Below are 20,356 nucleotides of genomic sequence, written 5' to 3' on the forward strand. Positions count from 1 at the left end.
CGCTGCCCCTGCCCTTGGGCGCAGCTACAGTGCCCCACGGGGCTCCTTCCCGCCCCCCGCAGCCAGCTCTGCCTCCTCCGCACAGCCTGAACGCTTCACTGTCACCTCCCTTCCCCAGCTCCCAGACAAACCGCAGCTCCCAGCAGGGCTGACGCATGCAGCCCTTATCCCACCCGTACCTATTTTAGCTTCTTCCATCCTGCTCCCGGTCACACTCCTCTCATCCAGCCCACAGTCCAACCCGAAATAACCTCCCTCTACCAGCACCCCGTACACCCACTTTCTTTAATCTCTTCCCTCCCACCCTGGCTGCCTGCCTCCCTCCAAACTGCCCCCAGCTCTGAAATAACACGCTTTTACTCTTCTCCAGCCCCCCTTCTTGGGCCAATCAATCACGCACCATCCACTGCCGCCTTCCTAAATCAGAAAGGACAGAAACCACAGAATTATCATCTTTATCCAACCGCTCGTTGCAGCGCGGCAGTGGTAGGAGACAGTGATCTGGGAGGAAGTGTGCTGGAAGTTACCGTGATTTGAAGAGCAGCGCACGGAACTCCCTCTGCCCCATGTAGTGACACTTTTGTAAGTTACTTTCACTGTTAGACTTTGCCTCAGCCACCTGATGAGTTTCCAAGGCATGACTTTTGGATGACACAGGAGCATTTACTACATGGTTGTGGGTTTAAGGAACCTGCAGTGGTACAGCAGCATCTGCACCATTTCCCAGTTGAGTTTCCATTGTATCATCATATTGGAGGCAGAAGCTGCGGCCCCAGCACAACGTGGCTGCTGTCTCATCTGAACCAAGGGTAAAACAAATCACAGTACTACCCTAGACCAGCCTGAAGCTGGGACTATAAAGAAAACCTTTGTGCGATTGCTTATATATAGTAAAACACAGGCTGCCATTGCAGTAAAAAATAACAAGGCAGCATTCAGAAAAGGTCTTTGGTTGCTGAGGGCATTACAGCCACCCTGTATCTTCTCAGTGTGTTCTTTTGAACCACCTTCAAGAAAAAGTTCTGCTTCTGCCCAATCCCCTTCTAGCTAAGAGAAACTTTCTGTCCTGCCACCTTTTCTTTCCACATCCTCCTTTTATAAATCAAATTTTCTGCAGTTACCCTTTTCCTTCCAATACCTTCTCTCCCATCATTTGCCTTTTGAAATAACTGTGCTTTCTCAGACTCTGTTCCCAGTGATGTACTAAGACTGCTTCATCTCCCTCCAGCTTTCATCCAGGGATAACCCACAGACCACAGCCCCAGCCACTCCAGATCTGAGCCTGGATGATCTTCACCACAGGTAACGGCGAAGTCTCCTCAGGTGTCCAAGCTCGCACAGCTTCAGGACCTGGCTTTGGACTTACACCTTTTTAACTGCAAGCAACCCCTTTGGGTCATTTTAGAAGAATCCTGTGTTTTGATTGAAGTCCCAAGCCAGTGCAACAGTTCCACTCATCAGCTAGATGAGTGGAGCAGAAACACATTCTAAGAGTCTCTAAGCTTATGATAATGAATCGGGATCAGCCGCACTCACTGCATTTGGACAGAATGCGCAAAACTGACGCAACTGAAATTCCCAGGGGTAATACAGCAAACCAGTTACCTCGGGCCAATCTCCAGTTGCACACCTGTTGGTCTTGGGCCACAGCCTTTGCTATATACTAAGAAGAATGTGTTATGTCCATTCTATTTTTGGTAGGATCTCTTTAAGGAAAGCCTCTGTCCCAATCCCAGTCTTATTCTACTCCTCACAAGATGAAGTCTTCTCTGGGATATCGCACACTAAATTCAAAAGCAGGACCCAATTCCTGAAAACCTCTTGCAGAATGCTTCAAAGATAAAGATATTTCAGTCTTATTTGCCATTATTGATGTTTTTTTCCTTCCACTTGAGTGACAGGGCCCTGGGCCAGGCTTCAGCTTGCTCCTGTGGTTCAGGACAAAAGCCAATAAAAAAAAAAATTACTGTTGCTCAAGTGAGAAGCAACACTTCTGTACTGTCAGTGAGACAAGTGCTAAATGAAGCAGATAAGTAACTACAGAAGAAATAACATTTCCCTGTAATAGTCTGTCTCCTTAATTCCAAAGTAACAATGCTGGAGCTAAACTTTAACAAAACAGTTGAGCTAATCCCTGCTGTCCACAGGTGACTGTTCACCTGCTCCATCACAGACCCTTGTTTGACACCTTGTTGGGCTATTCCAGTTTGCTGAAGCAGCAGGAAAGTATTCGCCTTTTTAGGAGAGTAACTGGGAAGCAGCAGTTTGGTGCAATGAATCCTGGGTGCAGTTTCCTCTCATACCTACGCTAGTGTTACAGTTGGCACCTACAGAAAAGAGCAGCCTCACTTCACCTCCCTTCCAGCTGTGCCTTCCCGTCTCCTCCTTTGTACAGCGTTCCTGCTTTTGGAGGGTGAACTTTCTGCAAGTTATCTTTCTGAACTGGGTCACTGCTGGACCAAGCAGGAGCCACTGCTGGCATCAGGAAAGTGGAAGCAACTCCCAGCCTGGAAGAAGAAGGAGGACAAGGTCAGGACGGCTCCCCTTTTGCCCAGACTGCCATTACCTTAGCCTTAGCTGCAAAATGAAGCCAGGCTCTGGCCCCAGTGACATTTGAGAAATAGGTACATTAGTCCTTTTTCTTCAAGGGAAATACTGAAGTTTGTGGGGTAAACTCAGTTCTGCAGGGCCCAAGACAATCCCGTCCTCAACAGAGTAGCACATGAGAACTGACTGAACTCTTTTAACCACAGTTTTAGGCAGATGCCTTTCATGTTCTTTCCCTCTCCCCTTAATATATTCAGCCTTCATCTTCACATTCTACCCAGCTCTACTTTTAGGGAAGAAGCAGGGCATTACCCCTTTGGCCTATCACCCTGCTTCCTCATGCCTCTCCACTGTTCCTTTTTGTCCTCAAGTTTCTGATCATAAAAGAACCCCCCACCTAGCTGGGTGTTTTTTGGAGAGAGGCCTATTACCTCTCCCTTTTGTAACCACAATGTACAATCACACTCTGTTCCTTGAATCGACTAACACTAAGTAAAATGGTGGCCAGGCCCTGACATAGAGTAACCTTGGGTCCAGGGCTATAAGCAGGGTAAGATATGTGTTAGTTAATTCTTGCTTGGGATAAGCCTCACTAAAGAACAACTATAACAAATGATGCTTTTTGTGCTAAATTCAAGCTACAGTCTAAGCTCTGCAAATGCCATCATTTGCCTGAGGTATTGGTAGGTAGAAATGCCTGTTGCTGTGACTTCACAGCCATGTCAAAATACAAACAGTAACACCTGCAGGTATAGCCAGTGGAAAAAATCTGAGCCTGAGAAGGATCTTCTGTATTCTGTCTGACCCGCCCCCCCTTGCTACTTCGCTTCAATACTTGCACTATAAATTACTACTCAAACATACATATATTGCAAGCTGCCCCCATGCTGGAGGGCACAAAAATTATCCACTATCCTTTTAAAGAAACACTTCTGCTCTGAAAGAAGAAAGATCAGGCCATGGTGCTTAGACAAGGAAAAAAAATAGCAGCCTACAACAACTGTCCCCAGGGCTCAAAAAGGTGAGAAATAATTTATGTACCCAAAACAAACCACTTAAGCCAATAAAATTTACAAAACCCAAAATAGTTTTATTTACTTTTCAGATTTCTGCCTCAATGAGACATTTTGCAAACATGCTAAGGCTACAAAATGTCCAAGTTGACAAAGACATGCAACGCTGACCATTCAATAAGTCACAGCTATTATAGGAGCGACCGTGCCCACCCGGGCCACAGGTCCCGTAACACACGGGTGGTTGGTGTACAGTGATCATGGCAACGTACCACGCAGGACCTAGTAACCTGAGGTAGGTCTCTTTACAGTAAGAAAACGATGTCCTACACCAGTGTTACGTCCTGATCAACAGGAACCTGTTTAAAGTTCCAGAAGACGTGGGGTGGGGGACTGTTCCCTTAACAAGTGTGCAATAAAGAAACACGAAATATAAATGTTGTTTAACCTTAGTATAAGTGAGCAGAATAAAATTAGTGTTCCCCATGCCAGTGAAAGCCAACCTAAACCTCTGAGGAGTGTTAGCAGCTTCAAGATAAAGGAGTCAGTCAGCTGATGCAGCTCTGAAAGGCTTTCCTGCTAGCATACAGGCTGTGATTTGAACCCTATGATTAATTTGTTACAGATCATTTCACGAACAGTTAGATTTTGGTTGTGTTAGATCAGCGAAGCAGGAAGAGCTTGGGCATGCTTGCATTAAAACAAACCCTGCTGACACAGTAAGAAATACCGTATCAGGACACTGAGAAAATACGAGGCCTTAATGTGACCCAAAAGTGGTTCTCCGCTTGAGGAGATCACTAAAAACCTTGCTTTGGGAAAGCATCATAGGAAGCAGCAGTCGCTGCCGTGGTGAACATTAGCGATGCTCCAAATAGCTTTGATAAATTACAATGCAATAGAGTTACACCACAGAGCTCTTCTCCCCTGCGCTAGACAACAAAGATGTGACAATAAAGGACACTATTGCAAAGCTTCACTTCCACTCAGACACGCAGAAAATCCAGCACTAGGAAAAGACCAACTGTAAAAGACAAAACCGTGTCCAATACAGTTCGATAACAAAGCCAGATCTCTGGTACTGTAAACTGTACAAAAATGATAGAAAAGAATATGCACTGTTATTAATACAGTGCTTATTTTAATATAAAATAAACAGCTTACATTTCCACTGTAAATATAGGCTATATACAGAATTATGTATAGATATAGCTACATGTATAAAGCTTCATTATAGGCCTCTGATACATTTATAACTATGGCTCCCTGAGCCATTTGTAGAGTGCATTTAATAACAAAAAATTAGTAGTATGATTATGGAATAAATACAATAATAAAACCGAATAATTTTTCTGACACAGTTTTAAAAACTCTGACTGGACACATTGTGCTAAAAATTAAAAGATGAGAAGGCAATAATCTGCTTTAAGGAGGAGGAGGAAGAAGAGCTGGCCTGCCACAGGCAGGGAGTGCAGCTCTCTAAAATATAAGTGACTTTGCCCTGAATTTTAGCCCTTGACAGCAACCTTGTTCTCCGCAGCAGCAAACATAGCATAGAAGCGCGAGTTCTCGTTGGCCAGAAGGGCAGACGGCGTGTCGAATTCCACTACCTAAAAGCAAACAAGGCAGGTAAAACATGTTAGTAAAATCCAGCAGAAAATGGATTCCCACCCCTTGGACTTGTGACACAGCAGTAAAGAAGCCAGAACATGGCAGCGACCTTTAGATGAGACAACAGGCAGTGAAAGTATGTGCATTTATGCATAAATACTGTAAAGTGGGATGTTTCAAAGTAGCTCAGACAAACACCCATCAGGAAGCAACCTCTGGTGGCTCTGGTAAACAGAGGCAGATGTTATGGGGGTTTACCTTCTCTACATTTAAGAGCCTTGCCAGATGTTCTCAGATTTACTGTTTATGGCTCCCATACGGAAGCCTGAAAAGTGGTTCAAGTATCTCCCAGATGCCTGTTTGACAACACAGGGCTTCACAAAAATAATGGGAAACTGCGACTGACCCCCAGCAGAGACACTTCCCTTATTGCCCATCTCAGAATTAACCTACAAAGGGAGTTTTTAAAACACTATTAAAAGAGAGACTGTTACTCTATGGTACTTTCTTGGAGTGTAAAGGGAATTTTGCTCTCTTTGATCCTGTCACAGTTGGGCAATAACTGATTCTATTGGAGCATTATTCCCAAGGCTGTGAATGATCATAGGGGGTTCTCCACCCTGCAATCCTAGCTGTTCCTTCACTTCAGTCTGCACACGTGGCACCACCAGACTGCAACAGGAACTGCAGCCACAAAAGTCTTTCTGCTCACCTGTCCTTGTGTCAGCACCATGATCCGATCAGAGCCTAGAACCGTATGCAGGCGATGAGCAATTGTTAACATAGTGCAGTCTGCAAACGCCTCTCTGATAGTCTCCTGAATCAGTAAGTCTGTCTCTGTGTCCATAGCAGCTGTTGCTTCATCCAGTATCAAAATCTGAAAACAGCACATAATCCTGGCTGTCACCCATAGTAACACTTTCCCTACCTGGACATAAAAAATATGTAGAGCGGGCAGACCACGACCAAGACCAAGACCAAGAGTTGTCACAACTGGCAATCATTATGGAGCTGTGGTCACAAATGTGGTTTGTTACAAGCAGCCTTTCAGTTTTCCTTATATAATGCCTTCAACAAAGTTACCTCATGGATCACACCTGCATTTCATGGTCACATCTTAGAGCCACAAGCTGACTGGGTTCTGACCGGGGCCTCATGTCTCCACTACTTTGTAAGTTTTACATTCAGCAGCTGAGTCTCAAATACAAATTTTACTGGTAAACTACTCTGACACATCCTTAGTTGTGACAGTTCTTTCTGGAATGAGTCAATACTGACTAGGCTTATTAAGCTTTCTTATGCTGGAAAGAATTACCCTTCCCTTCAGACTCAGACGTAAACCGATCTGCAGTGGTGTCTTGTCAACACTAAACTAGACTTGGTTTGTGCAGGTACAGCAGTAACTTCTGCTGAGCAGTCTTGGCTTTAAAACAGATACAGGGAGAACCTTCAAATGTGGTGTACAATGTTTAAGAAAAAAGGATTTTAAATCAGAATCCTGGTCAATCTCAATCCAAATGTCCTTTCTCACTGTAATTATTATTCATCTTCCATTCCTGCAAAACCCTTAACTTCACTGGCACAGCATGGTCCTAAATTCCATTTGGAAACTACATTTTAGTGGAAGACAATGTAGAACAAAAGTACTTGGCTGACATTTACAAAAAGGTGGAAGAAGGAAAGAATCTGATGTCACCAGTAACAGGACACTCTGAATAAAAGATTAAACCAGTCTGACACACTATTATTAACACTAACATGCAATACCTTTCTGCAGCTGGTTACAGATGCCTTTCTACTGCCCTAACCCTACACCATCTGTGGGTTTCAATAACTGCTGGTGTGATTCCTGACAGACAGAATGAATCTGGCACAAAACCAGCTTGCTCAATGCTATCAGTTTACTATCTTCAGCTATTTCTCTCATCACTATGCTCACCTTGCAACGACGCAGCAGAGCTCTAGCTATGCACAGTAACTGTCTCTCTCCAACTGAGAAGTTTTCCCCATTTTCCATCACTTCTGAGTCAAGTTTCATAGGCAGCTGGGCAACCTGTGTGGGAAAGGAGAGGCAAAAATCTTAGCATTGCAGACTTTTTGTATCTTCAGGGCACAAGACAGTTGCTCCTCCTGCAAATCTCATTTTGCCTGTGTTCCAAAACATCCATCACACTTTGCTGACCATCTCTCCATTAGGGAAACTAGTAACAAGCAACTAACGATAAAACAACAATATGACATCAGATCTGCTCAGTCCAGTTGAAGTGCCTGTGACTCAGTGACAGCTACTGAGAACATTACTAGTTGCTAAGCTAGAAGAGCTACATCCTCTCAGTAGACACCTTTAGAATGACTTAAATACAAAATATAAGATCTCTAGAAAAAAGTGTGCCACATCCAAAATCGTATCACCATGAATACAGATCTCCTGACAGCCTTTCTCCCCAAGACTTTCACCAAGAGCAAATCTAGTCCCTGCAGGAACTACTTCAGTGTATGAGCTACAGCCACACATGCAACCCCAGGCCATCTGACTGACAAGAAGAGAACTGGAAACATCATGGCAGTAAGAGCAGATTTTAAGTACAGTATAAATGTTCCTGTATGGCATTCACACTCACAAATGTAAATGTAGAATGCACACCTAAGACACATATAGAAAAATATCACATGGAATATTGTAAAGCCCTAGAAGTCCCTGTGATAAAGCAACACTGTGCTATGCTATATACTAAAAAAAGTAACCATCCAAAGTACGGCATGTTCTACAAAAATTCAGTCTCATTAGTAGAAATCAAGCTTAGGCAATATGAGGAAAAACTTGCAAAGGAAAAGCTTTATTTAAACGTCTCTGAAGCAGCTATTAACAGAACATGTAGGTTTGAAAGTTGAAACACAAACATATCTCATGGGGCACATAATACTTACACACTCCTTCATGTGAGTCCTTTCCAAAGCATCCCAGATTTGTTCTTCACTGTACTGATTGAAAGGATCCAGGTTTGATCTGGAGGGGGAAGCAGAAAACACAGCTAGCATTTTTATTCAGCAATGAATAGCAAAGCCGCAGTATGCTAATTCATCCGGATGGATGATTCCCATCTAGCCTTGCACTGACAGAATTTCCTTGCCAAGGAAATCAGATACTCCCAGCACACTAGGGTTAGAGTAGCCAAAGAACAACAGAGTAGAGATGAAAGACAAAGATACAAAAACTTCAAGGAAATATAAACAGAAAGCAAGACTTTCATAGAGGATGATTGCATCCAGTTATGCATCAGGCCAGGTAAAATAATTCAGTTGTGGGTTTTTTTTGTTTCAAAAGCAGAGAACATAAGCTAGGATGCCTGGGAACTAATATCTCACCAGGCACCTATTTGACTTCAAGTATAAGCTGGTAGCCCTCTTTTTCCTTCTTGCCTTCATATGGTGTCACTAACCTCACGGTGCCACTGAACAGCACAGGTTCCTGAGGAATTATTGAGAGTTTGCTGCGAAGATCTGCCAAACCAATGTCATTTATTTTCAAGCCATCGATTTTAATGCAGCCTCCAGACAGTTCAACCAGACGAAAGAGTGCCATTCCAAGGGAAGACTTCCCTAAAAACGAGAAAGGAAAAACAATACTAGTGTTTCTACAGTCACAGCAGCTTTGAGATGAGAAAGCATTTTAAAAGCTGCCCATGTGTAAGAAAAGCGTTTTAAAATACCATAAAGTCCTGGCAAACAATGCTGAGGTTCAGCATTTAAGCTTCTAAGCAATTATAGAGGAAGGTCCTAGAATTTTCTTACAGATGCCACCCCTACAGTGGCTTCCCACCCCTGCTACCAAAGCCTTGCCACATAAACCAAATAAACCCAATAAAACATTATTAATTGCTTACTTAGAAGCTACATTTTTGGAGCTGGTTTAATTCACCTCACAAACAGGGGTTTTGATTCTTCGAATTACAGACTTCTGAGATAGCTCAGAGCCAAATCCGGCTGCAGCATTGGTACAGAAAACTTTCAAGAGAGTCAAATTAGCTGCCATGACCATGTTGTAGGTGCCACTCTGTAACTGGCTTGGGGTGTTAAACTTTACGAGTGTACCGGCTCAGGCATAGTAGAATATCCCTCTACGTTATATGAAAAGTTGTTTTCATTATTGTTTACAGGGATCCTTACTTACGTATGCATGTAAATAGAATCTACCACTGACAGATTGCTGGACCACTCCTGTGCAATTAACAATTTTTTCAAGCAGAAGAGAGAGAACCAATATGACCACCCCACTCTATTCCATTTCCATTCTGTAAAAGTAGTAATTTAACTCTACTTAGTGATTTTCCTTACCTGAGCCTGTCCTTCCCACAATGCCAATCTTTTCCTTCGGTTTGATAGTAAAGGACACTTTTTTAAGTACTAGAGGGAGGTTCTCTCGGTACCGCATCTCTGCATTTTCAAAAACAACTTCACCTTCCTGTGGCCAGTCCAGAGGAGGAGCTTTATTCTTAATTCGAGCAGGAGCTTCCAAGGAAAGTGTCTTTAAAACAAAACCAGAAGTTCAGTATCCAGTAAACACAACATCAGAAAGAAAAATCATCACTTGCAGCTTTCAGCAGGAGTTCTTCCCTGCGTACTCAGACCATATCAGTTTATGGCAGTTTTATGAACTGTGTGGCTGGACGTGGGCCCAGTGGTTCAGAAGTTGGCTGTGTTACACTGGCCACACTGCTATTCACCTCCTGTTGCCTCAGGAATGACATCAGTTCTCTACAGAAAGTTTCTCATCAACAGAAATCAAAATATACTTTAGGCCTATTATTTATGAACACAATAATATTGAGTTTTGTGGCACTCCAAAAGACTTGATGCTTCTGGATGCAAAATCTGCTGTATTTCTAAGCTTCCTTGGCTATGCCACAGCAAGGTCACTTCTGCTCATTCCAACACAGAAGGGAATGCCTACATGACACACTGTACACATGCTGCCCCCTCCTCCTCCTCTTCCTCATTCTCCCCTGCTCTATTAGATCACAGAATCAGTCAGGCCCCTTCCAGCTTGCTCACTTTTGCTATTTCACTCTGCCCTCAAATAGGTCCCTCATTAAGCAGTTCACAGATTGAACAGAAAAGCAGAACCTCTGAAAACCAAACATGGACCTTTATGGCACGTTTACAGTGAAGCCAAGATCACTGTCCCGTATTCGGCACAAGCAGCCTCAGAGAACGGCAGAAATCCTGTCATGGGATACATCTCATGTAACTTTAAACACATATAAAGTAAGAACCTCCAACTGAACCAGGCCCCATCAACTCCTTTATAGTCACTACAAAGAAGCCAGCATTTCTGGAGCGTGATTGATCTCATTTCAATATAAACACTTTGAATGGGTAATAAATTGCCCTCTGGAGATTGCCATTTCCTACACTGACTATAGAGAGATCCCATAGGGATTATGTCAGCTCTGGATATCTGCAATATCTAGTTAGAGGCAAATTAATTGTGTCCCAAGGGTTTGAGAAAACCAGCAATTTCCTACAGTGCTCCAGCTCTTTGAGCTTAGTGCTGGTAACAGTGACCTTGGAGCCTGCACTAAAGGAAGCCAAGCCTGGGACTTGGTAAGACAAGAACCTGTATGGTGTTTCGCTGCTCACCCACCCCTTTGCATTGGATTCAAACTAGTTCTACAGTTTCATAATAAAACTGCTGTCTAGAGATCCAAATTAAAAAAAAATAAAATCACAGAAAGTGTTGCTTAATAATGATATAAAAGGATAGGCAGTTACTACAAAAAAACCCCACAAAACACACAGAGAACAGCCTACAAGTTTTGCCACTGAAGGCCTGACAGTGATAGAGCCACACCAGCACAGTGAGAGATACCAGGCAGTTTTTGTCACACAGTTCTCAGCTTGTGTGGTCACCAAGTCTTCCATATACAGAAGTTTTCTATTTAGATGCCACAAGGATTAGGGGAGCAGGTAGTTTTTCTTTTCTTTTTTTTTTTTTTCCTTTTCAGTATTAAATCCACAGGCTAAAAAAAGTTCTACTAATATCAGCTACTACATAGTCCAGATTTACCAAATAGGTACACATCTCCCTCTGAAGTTCAGAGGGAATGTGTATTAAGTAAAAAACCCTTCCACCTCAAAGACCGGAGCCAGTAGAAGGCTTTCAGCTGCCTACGCTTTTCCCATTGACCTAAACCCAGTTCTGCATACACAGATCCTCATTGTGAAAAAAGGGTTACAAATAATCAGAGCAGCTTGCTAAAATGTAGCCTGGCACATTTCTCATGTTTCCAGTAAGAGCAATCCCTTGACTTTCAAAGCATATTTCTATGTTATATAAGATAGCTGTGGAGAAAGAAGTAGACTTAAGATTAAGCAGAATTACATGTAGATAAAGTAACAGAGTTATCTGTGTTAAAATAAAGGAGTTCCATTAGGTTTGGAATGAAGGGTGCCAGAACACCATCCTTTTACTGTAAAATATTGTATTGAATTCCCAGTTGCCCCTTTCACACTGTCCACTCTTTACTGTGAATGTCACCGAACTTTCAATACCATTAGGTAACTTCAGCGATGTCTGTAAGCTGAGTTACCTCCCAGCTCTTGTGCCATTCATTCTGCCAGTGCTTATATACACACTTCATAAAACAAATTCACTCTGCTGTACCACAGTACATGCATTAATGTGTTTACAAGATCAGAAACATATATTCTGTTCTAAGGCAGACTTTTTCTTCTCATATGCCAGCAACATTACAAGCAACAAGGAATGTTACACCAGGCAGCTGAATGTATTATCGTCCTACCTTGATATAGTGATCGATCCTCTCCACTGAGGTGAAGCGAGCTTCTGTCTCTGAAGCAAGCCTGACTGTAAACTGGAACAACCCTGTTAACTGGAGTGATGGGAGAAAACAAAGACACATTTAGAGAGCTACAATTTATTATTGAATTAAGAGATGAACCCAATGGATAGTGCGGCCAGCAAGACCAGGGCAGCGATCGTCACACTGTACTCAGCGCTGGTGAGGCCGCACCCTGAATCCTGGGTTCGGTTTTGGGCAACAAGGCTGGTGAAGGGTCTGGAGCACAAGTCTGATGAGGAGCAGCTGAGGGAGCTGGGGCTGTTTAGCCTGGAGAAGAGGAGGATGAGGGGAGACCTTATCGCTGTCTACAGCTACCTGAAAGGAGGTTGGAGCATGGAAGGGGTTGGTCTCTTCTCCCAAGTAACAAGTGACAGGACAAGAGGAAATGGCCTCAAGTTGTGCCAGGGGAGGTTTAGATCGGATATTAGGAAAAAATTCTTCCCAGAAAGGGTTGTGAAGAAGCAGTGGAACAGGCTGCCCAGGGAAGTGGTAGAGTCACCATCCCTGGAGATCTTTAAAAGATGTGTAGATGTGGCACTTAATGACATGGTTTAGTGGTTGACCTCGCAGCATTAGGTTAACAGTTGGACTCAATAATCTGAAAGGTCTTTTCCAGCCTAAATAATTCTATGATATTTGATACAAGTACTCCTGCCGTTGGGCACCACACAGCTAAGGTGCCCAAGGCAACCATAATTTATTCATTATCTAAAAGTAGCTTTTCTTAAAATCACTTGGAAAGCCAGCAGTTTAGAAAGGTTTCCCACAAGCAACAGCTTTAAATATTAGCCAAGTTTTGTAATTTCACCTAAGTACCACCAGGGGGCAGAAAAGGCCAAAAAACAGCTCTAATAACAAGTATTCCAAGCCCCCAAGTCCATCTGACCCCCACAGCTGCTCACTGTGAAAACATCCTGCAGGCCACACATTCAAACGTCAGTTTGGCAGATGTCTGATGTAACATCAATCAAATTTCTGGAAATGTTCAGGAAGATTGCAATATGCAGCATATGAAAAGCCTCAAACCAATTCTTCTTTACCATTTAAAAAGCAGCAGCTCCCCAAAACAGTAGCCTTAAAGCACCTAGCTCCTCATAATTCGTAATTTGCCTGCTCGCACAAGGTCCTGACTCTGAATTGGTTTCCCCTCCATTACCAAAAGGGGTAACAGCATTTTATTCCATTCTGGTGCACGGAGGAAAGTTTTCAGTGGTGTGTTACTTTTACTTACTGGCAATAACCACATTAAATAAGAAATATTACAGTATGTGGACATACTCACCTGCACAGCATAGGAGATAGCCAGCCCAGCATAGGCAGGAGGAATCTGGCCATGCATTAAGACAATCATAAGGCCAGTGGTTGTGATAAGAGCAATGCTGATAATGTCCAGCCGTACAGCTAGCCAGCGCATTGCACAGCTGAACAGGTAAAACGGTGCCTGATTGTCATCTAGGAGCTCCTGATACCTGAAACAAATACAAGAAAGGTTAGTAGACCTCCACGGGCCTGATGTTCTACAAATAGCAGAGCTACTTAAAACCTTGTTCCAGTATCAGAACTCAGGGTCATAAACCTCGTATGTCACTGACAAAGTTTCAAACTAGGCCATGAAACTAGGGTTTGCAAATGTTCTTGATTAATATCAGATATCTACTTAGCTTGAACTCTCACAAGTCAAATTGCCATGTTTCTGTGTACCACAATGAATTATTGTGGGGGTGAATCACAATCCAGGGACACTACATAAACTTTCACCACAACTTCACCTATGCAAGATCTTCCAGAGGATGCTCAATGGCTACAAATTTCTCCATGGGTAACAGCAGCAACATTTCAGAATATGGACAAAATAGGCAACATTTTATACACAAGTGTCAAAGTAAAGTTAGACTGAGTTTTGACAGGACTGGTGACACTAATTTAAACACATCCATAATCATTTAGTTTACAATCCTGACACTGCGGACCTGAGAAAATATATTCAAAGGGAGAAACTGGAGAGATTCACAAAGCCAGTAACTAGATTTTCCAATTGTGCAACTCAGCTTTATGCCAATCACTGTCACACACTGTGCATTGCCTTAGTGCTCTAGCAGCAGCAATGCTAAGGGACTGCAACTTGCACCTCCACAGCTTTTCATCTAAGCTGATGTGGTGGTTTTCCCTGTGCTCCCGGTGCTGTTGGTCTCATGACCTTGCACCTGCAAAACCCTGATATTGTTATGGCAGGTTCTCATGGGAAGCAACTACCCCACACATGAGAAGTGTTTCACTTTCCCTCACTAATATCCATTTTGCAGATTTTAGTTTATACTAGAGAAAACCAAGCATAGTGCCCAAGGTGGCTAACAATCACTTAAATACTTGATAAATGCTACCCAATCACACACATGCATATAGACCAGCAGCTCATCAATATGCACACTGAGGTTTCGTTAGCATGTTCTAACCAATGCTAATGCCATCACAAAGAGAAACAACCAACAAAGTATGAGCAGCACCTGATGAAAAAGCATATACTACTCGGGGAAAAAAAAGGGCCAAAATGTTGGCCTCGCCATTATCATTGCCCCTGCTGCACTGCAGAGAGCTCCGGAGAGCATTCACCTGGGAACCCATCGCTGTTCTTCCACTGGCTACTGGGGAGTTTTCCCTTCCCCTTCTTCTTGTTCTCCTCTTTTTTTTTTCCCCAAAAAAGTAACATTCACTCTTAGAGCCAATGTATGCCATGAGCTACAGACCACATTAATAAATCTTCTTGATTGTAAGCCTGTTGCACCCTGCTTTGTGCTCCACCACTCCATGATAGATATCTAGACTGACCTGTGCAGAAATTCCTGTCCTTTGTGGTAGGCATGGATTGTGGAGAGACCCTGTATGCTGGATGTAATATGAGACAGGAATGGAGACTGTGTGATGTTGTCCAGACGCTTGAGCTCTCGAATAAAGACTCTGGAAGGAAAAAAGCACTTTTAAGTGACATGTACAAACGCTAAATGCCAACCACTACATTGACGCATATATACCTGAAAACAGGTCAAAGTATCTCTCCTTTTATGAAAGCAGCTGATGCACTTACCGAGACACAACATGCAGAACTGTGAACAGGACTATGAGGGGCCCCACTGCCACCAGGAACCAGGGGAAAACCCCAGAAATCACTCCCACACAGAAGAACACAAGGATGACATTCTGGATGAACATTTCTGCTTGAAATGGCAAACGAACATCAACTGGAAAAAATGGAGGGGAAAAGAGGAAGATCTTGAGTACAGAAAGCTACAACAACCTATATAAAACAATTCAGTCCAGCTGTACATCACCATTGACAAGGACAGTGATTACTCATTGTTTATTCAAATTAAAAATGCACATTTTCATTAGGGGTGCTTTTATCTTCTGCGGAGCTAGTAGTTTTTCCAGTTATTTCCATTTGCAGAAATAGCACGGATGGAATTCTGATCTTATCACCCTTTGCTGCACATCAGCTTCCCCTGATGCTCAAGGTTCCCCCCTGCATTAACTGCTACGAGTCCATATGCAGTCTGTACATACAAAAGCAGCTGCACTTCTTTATAAGTGAATGGACAGATGTGAAATATCAGCTGCCTTCCAGAATCATAACCCAGGCACATCTCAATTCCTGCTTTGTCTATTACAAGTACGCATTTGGCGATGATATAGGATAGGATCACCCCAACAGCAAGAGACTGGAGAGTCTGAACTGCAAGGTCTGAATGCAGGATCTACAGCACATACAGTGAGAGATACCTTCATCCATGTCTTTGGAAAACCTGTTGAGAATCCGCCCAGTGGGTGTAGTGTCAAAGAACTTCATGGGGCTACGCAGAATCCGTCGGAAGAGGTCGTCATGGAGCCTTGAGGATGCTCGGAGAGTTCCCTGACAACACACAAAACATGGCAGCGTTATGAAAGGACGTTTGCCTTTCTGCCACTGCTCCTCCCCTGGGCACCAAAACATTCTGCTCATTTTCCCCCTTCAACCATAGGTTGTTTTTTCTTGTGTTCTGCCTTTCCAACCAGTGGAAGGAAGCTATTAATTTAGGAAGAAGCTTAACAGAAAGCATGATGCAGCCCCAGGAAATTACTTATCGAAACCTCACAATCCACAATCTGACTTCTGCTGGTTCAAAAGCCTCTCTTGGGAGGCAACCAAAAGAACCACGGTGACAGCATGAGTTTATAAGAAAGAACAGCAGCGTTGGCACATACCTTTACAAAAACAACACCACGAACAGCTTTCAGGATCAACATAACTGCCATTGACAGCGCATAGATGCCAGCATAATAATGCATGTGAGGGTTGTCTTTCATACTGCTGCTTATGACAGTATGATTTCCCAAAGTCACAGTGGTGTTCTGCAGAAAAAACAAGGTTTCAGTAAAAAGGATTAAGCACGTACACATTACACATGGTAGAATTTAACCATCCTCTGTCCCCTCCCAACATATTTGATATTTCTTCTTTAAATGAAGTACTTCAATGATCTTTGGATACTTTGGAAAGTTTTCCCTAGCAGATACTTGACATTCAGGTTTGTAACCCTCGGCCTTTCCTCTACAATATCTTTGAAAATACTACCACAATACCTACTTTGATTCCTAATCTCTCATTACATGTTTATTATTTCTTTTCTTCTGAACAATGCCAGATAGTTGCATACCACCACTCCTATTATTCACCTTGGATAGGTTGTACATTGTCTTCTTACCAAACATAGTGGTTATTTTCTGTCTGTATGGAGTAAATTCTTTACTGACCTCATTGCTTAGTTTAATATAGTTGGCCATCTGCACTTCATTATTTCTTCTCTGAGGTCAGTAGTTTGCTCCCCCCACCCAAAAAATAATCTTGCAGTTATATTTGAATCTTTAAATGCAACAAAACTTGCAATCAAAGCCCCTAGAATGGTAAAAGTCCCAACTATTCCAGCTCAACGCAGTCTTCAAAACAACTCCTAAAAGTAATTTGACTTAAGTCATGTACTTTAACAAGATTATCCTGTTAGATGTAAGGTCACGTTCAAAAAAAAAAAACAGCACTAAAATGAGTAATTCCTCCTTCAGCTTCTTGGCCTCTTTCAGATTTTCACTACCTTTTCTTAGACTAACCAAGACAAGGAACAAGAGGGCAGTATAAAACCACATGAGCTATTATATCTTATTAGTGGAGCTCTCTTATTCCTGGGGATGAACTCTCTAGTAAGATCACCGCCCAACTTAAATTCGGAAGCACCATTTGGTCTCATAGGACTGCTTGGGATTAGTTCAGGAGAGAAATTCCCCTGCCCGTTAGACACAGGAGAGTAGAAAAGCTATTGATCTTACTCCACTGCCTTGCTTGATCCAGAAACTCAGCCACCAGTTGCTAAAGGCCGTACTGCCCACGTTCAGCACAAAGAGCGCCATGATGACGAGGAATGCGAAGGGGCCTCCAGCTGCCTGAATGTAGATGCCATAAACAGACCAGGGCACAGAGCCTTTCCCTTTCTCTTCCAACTGCACCAACTGGCCTGTGAAACAAAAGAACAGGAAGGAGTGAGGAAAATAGAGCTGTTCCATGAAACTTCTGTAAATTGTCAATATCCACAAAACTGCAGTCATTTTCAAACTGTACAGAGTACTTTCAGAAACACAGACATCACTTAATAGGTAGAACTCAATGGTTCAAAACATTTTTCAAAAAGTCACATTTCCCCTGCAGAATCATTCACATCGTGGTATGTCTGAAACAGTGTAATCAGCACAGACTTAAACACTAGGCTGGCATCAGCCTCATTATTGCTTTTTAAACCCTGCTGAAGTTCAAAGTTAACATTAAACAGAGAGAACCACAAAACAGAGGCCAGATATTTCAGTTCTTCCTATATAAATGCCATGTCCTGCCTAGGACTCTACAAGTATCAAGGTATCTACATTGCCCTCTCAGCACAGGACAGAGAGGTGATGAGACATGGTTCTACAAGCTCCTTCGAGCTGATGGCATCTGAACGGCGGCAGCCTCATGGAACTTAGAAACTCTGTGCAGGCACCAATATTTAATGAATTAATGGATGTCCTTTGCCCACTGCATGTGTCTTACCAACCATGCTGAGAGACCAAAACTTGAAACAGCTTTTAAAACCTGAGAGGTACATTCACAATACACTTCGAAAGAAAATGTTTTGAGCTTATTGGTATATAAAATAATTACAGCCAGAAATATGATTAAATAGTTACCCTCTTCCTTCTTTACAACTTTCTCCTTCTTCACAGACCCTGTTTTGGTACTTTTATCCTGGGGTCTTTTCAGTGAACTGTTTGTGTTCTTCTTTATATTAATCTGCAGGAAAACAATAACACTAAACATACCAGAGTAACTTGCTTTGACATTTTCATATCTGAACACAAACTTTTTATAAGCTGCCTCCTAAGGACAAAGGCTTTCAATGCTTAGCATTCACACTGAGGATATTAACTTTGCTGTTATTACAGATGACGCCAGCTCTGGTGGATTAAATTCTCCTCCTTTATTAATCTGAACTGCTACCAGTTGAACTGGTAGTGTGCAAGGTTAATTTCTAGAATCAGTGACACTATGAGCATACATGGCAGAGGAATTTCACCCCTGCTACTGAGATAAAGATTCAATTCCTCTGTCCCTTGTAAAAATAACTCTCAATTTTATTAAGAGGCTCTTTTTCCCCAAAGACCTTAGTACTTCACTCAGGAAAGCTCTGATTAAATATATCTAAGGATGAAGTCAGGTTAACTTGGTCTCCCAGAAATCAAATGTCCAAAAACTAAACTGCACACAGAATTACTGTTCTAAACCCAGCCATCTTCCCCTAAATGAAGTTACTACCTCTTCAGAAACAACCTACATTAACTGAAACCCCCTACACACCTTCTTCAGGCTCATCTTCCCACACTTTACATGAGATGAAACATCTCACACATGTCAAACCACAGAAGATCTAACTTCACCATTCATTTATTCTTGTCCCATAGGGAATGCAAATGAATGCTCCTTCCATGACAAGTGTTTACAGAGAGACAGTGAAGGTTGGCCACGCACGTGGACTGGAGAATCTCACGTTAACAGTCATTACATTAATCTTAAAATGGCAGAACTATAATCCTCATGCCTCAGAAAGGATATGCAGAGAAATGCATTATAGTCTGTTGCTCCTTTCACTAACATCTCGCAGGAGAAAATTTCACCACAAAGCTGCCTTTTCAGAAACTTATTTTTTCAAATGCCTGCAACTTGTGAATAAGGAACTTCTCATGTCTAAAACAATAAATGCTGATGTGCTTTTAAATCTCATCTCTCTAAGAGAAAATGCACACAAAACTTAGAGAAGTAAAACATCATGAAATAAAAAGGAGCAAAGTCGCTTACTCCAAAGAATAAGTTCAGGAAACAAAGAGGAGAAAGGTGGGAAAAATTCATTTGCTGAAAGTTCAAATGCATGTCCTAGTGAACTGTTGTTATTATTTTCAAGATTCAGAGTTTTTCCACTGACTAAAATACTAGAGCACAAATCCAAATTTGCATTTACAGCTATTGTTTCATAACAGAAGCAGTGTCAAGAAACAACTAGTTCCTCAAAACCCCCCCAAACTTTTTCAGTTATAATTCTAAAATACTGTCATATCTAACTTTTAACAAGTTGTGCCACTTTTGCTGTGCCTCACTCACACCCTACGGGTAAAAGAAGAAACAAATCAGCAAGAATTTTTTCAAAGGTTGGTTCTGTGCTAATTTGGAGGTAAATTAAGAAGTGAGGTGTACAATACACAACGAGACTCCTGCTCTGAACATCAGAGGAGATGGTTCATTACTTTCACATTCAACTCATGAGCTTATTGGCAGAGTCCTCTCCCCTACATATTCCCTGAATGTGAACTGTGACTGCAAATACAAAGTGTTAATGAAGCACAGCCAAGAAATCTATTGATCAGATCACCATACAAACACGTGAAACCATTTTCCAGCCTTCCAACCTCGTCATTTGGTTCATCTCATCAGAAAAATCAACATTCATAGCACCTTAAAATAAAACAAAACAAGCACCTCAATATGTGGTGTCTCTCCCAGCTGTAGGTTGTTGAAAATAGTTGCATAGTCCCCATTTAAATTCATCAGTTCCTCATGACTTCCTCGCTCAGTGATGCAGCCTTCTTTCATGAAGATCACTTCATCACAGTCAACAAGATACTGGAGAAAATGGCAGTAAGAACAAGTCTCCATCATTACGTCCGATAATCTCACACACTCCCACACAATCCTTTTCAGTAATTTATAGATATTTT

At 42.3% G+C, this 20,356-nt stretch overlaps 1 protein-coding gene and 1 long non-coding RNA gene across 4 annotated transcripts in view; one reads left to right on the forward strand and one right to left on the reverse strand.

The window, feature by feature from the left end:
• Positions 1–391: 391 nt before the first annotated feature.
• On the forward strand, positions 392–3,783 carry LOC309440927. Of its 2 annotated transcripts, XR_014184293.1 has the most exons (4): positions 392–582; positions 1,229–1,302; positions 2,396–2,529; positions 3,653–3,783. It is a non-coding gene; the product is annotated as an uncharacterized lncRNA (long non-coding RNA). The 2 variants fall into 2 exon arrangements; XR_014184292.1 differs by having other exon boundaries at positions 392–1,302.
• Positions 3,784–5,031: 1,248 nt separating this feature from the next.
• The window catches only part of ABCC5 (ATP binding cassette subfamily C member 5), a 44,702-nt gene continuing 29,377 nt past the window's right edge, over positions 5,032–20,356 (reverse strand). For both annotated transcript variants that reach the window (XM_082055169.1, XM_082055168.1), the window contains 15 exons: positions 20,118–20,261; positions 18,278–18,380; positions 17,387–17,571; positions 16,271–16,417; positions 15,809–15,938; positions 15,117–15,270; positions 14,861–14,989; positions 13,317–13,503; positions 11,975–12,064; positions 9,507–9,696; positions 8,612–8,771; positions 8,100–8,178; positions 7,111–7,224; positions 5,884–6,048; positions 5,032–5,170 (listed from right to left, as the gene is read on the reverse strand). In XM_082055169.1, coding sequence (XP_081911295.1) covers positions 5,069–5,170; positions 5,884–6,048; positions 7,111–7,224; positions 8,100–8,178; positions 8,612–8,771; positions 9,507–9,696; positions 11,975–12,064; positions 13,317–13,503; positions 14,861–14,989; positions 15,117–15,270; positions 15,809–15,938; positions 16,271–16,417; positions 17,387–17,571; positions 18,278–18,380; positions 20,118–20,261 — 2,079 coding nt within the window. In that variant the 3' untranslated portion in view covers positions 5,032–5,068. The remainder of the gene's footprint in view (positions 5,171–5,883; positions 6,049–7,110; positions 7,225–8,099; positions 8,179–8,611; positions 8,772–9,506; positions 9,697–11,974; positions 12,065–13,316; positions 13,504–14,860; positions 14,990–15,116; positions 15,271–15,808; positions 15,939–16,270; positions 16,418–17,386; positions 17,572–18,277; positions 18,381–20,117; positions 20,262–20,356) is intronic.

The sequence above is a fragment of the Streptopelia decaocto genome (assembly GCF_964273445.1).
Source record: "Streptopelia decaocto genome assembly, chromosome: 6".
NCBI classification, from domain to species: Eukaryota; Metazoa; Chordata; class Aves; order Columbiformes; family Columbidae; genus Streptopelia; species Streptopelia decaocto.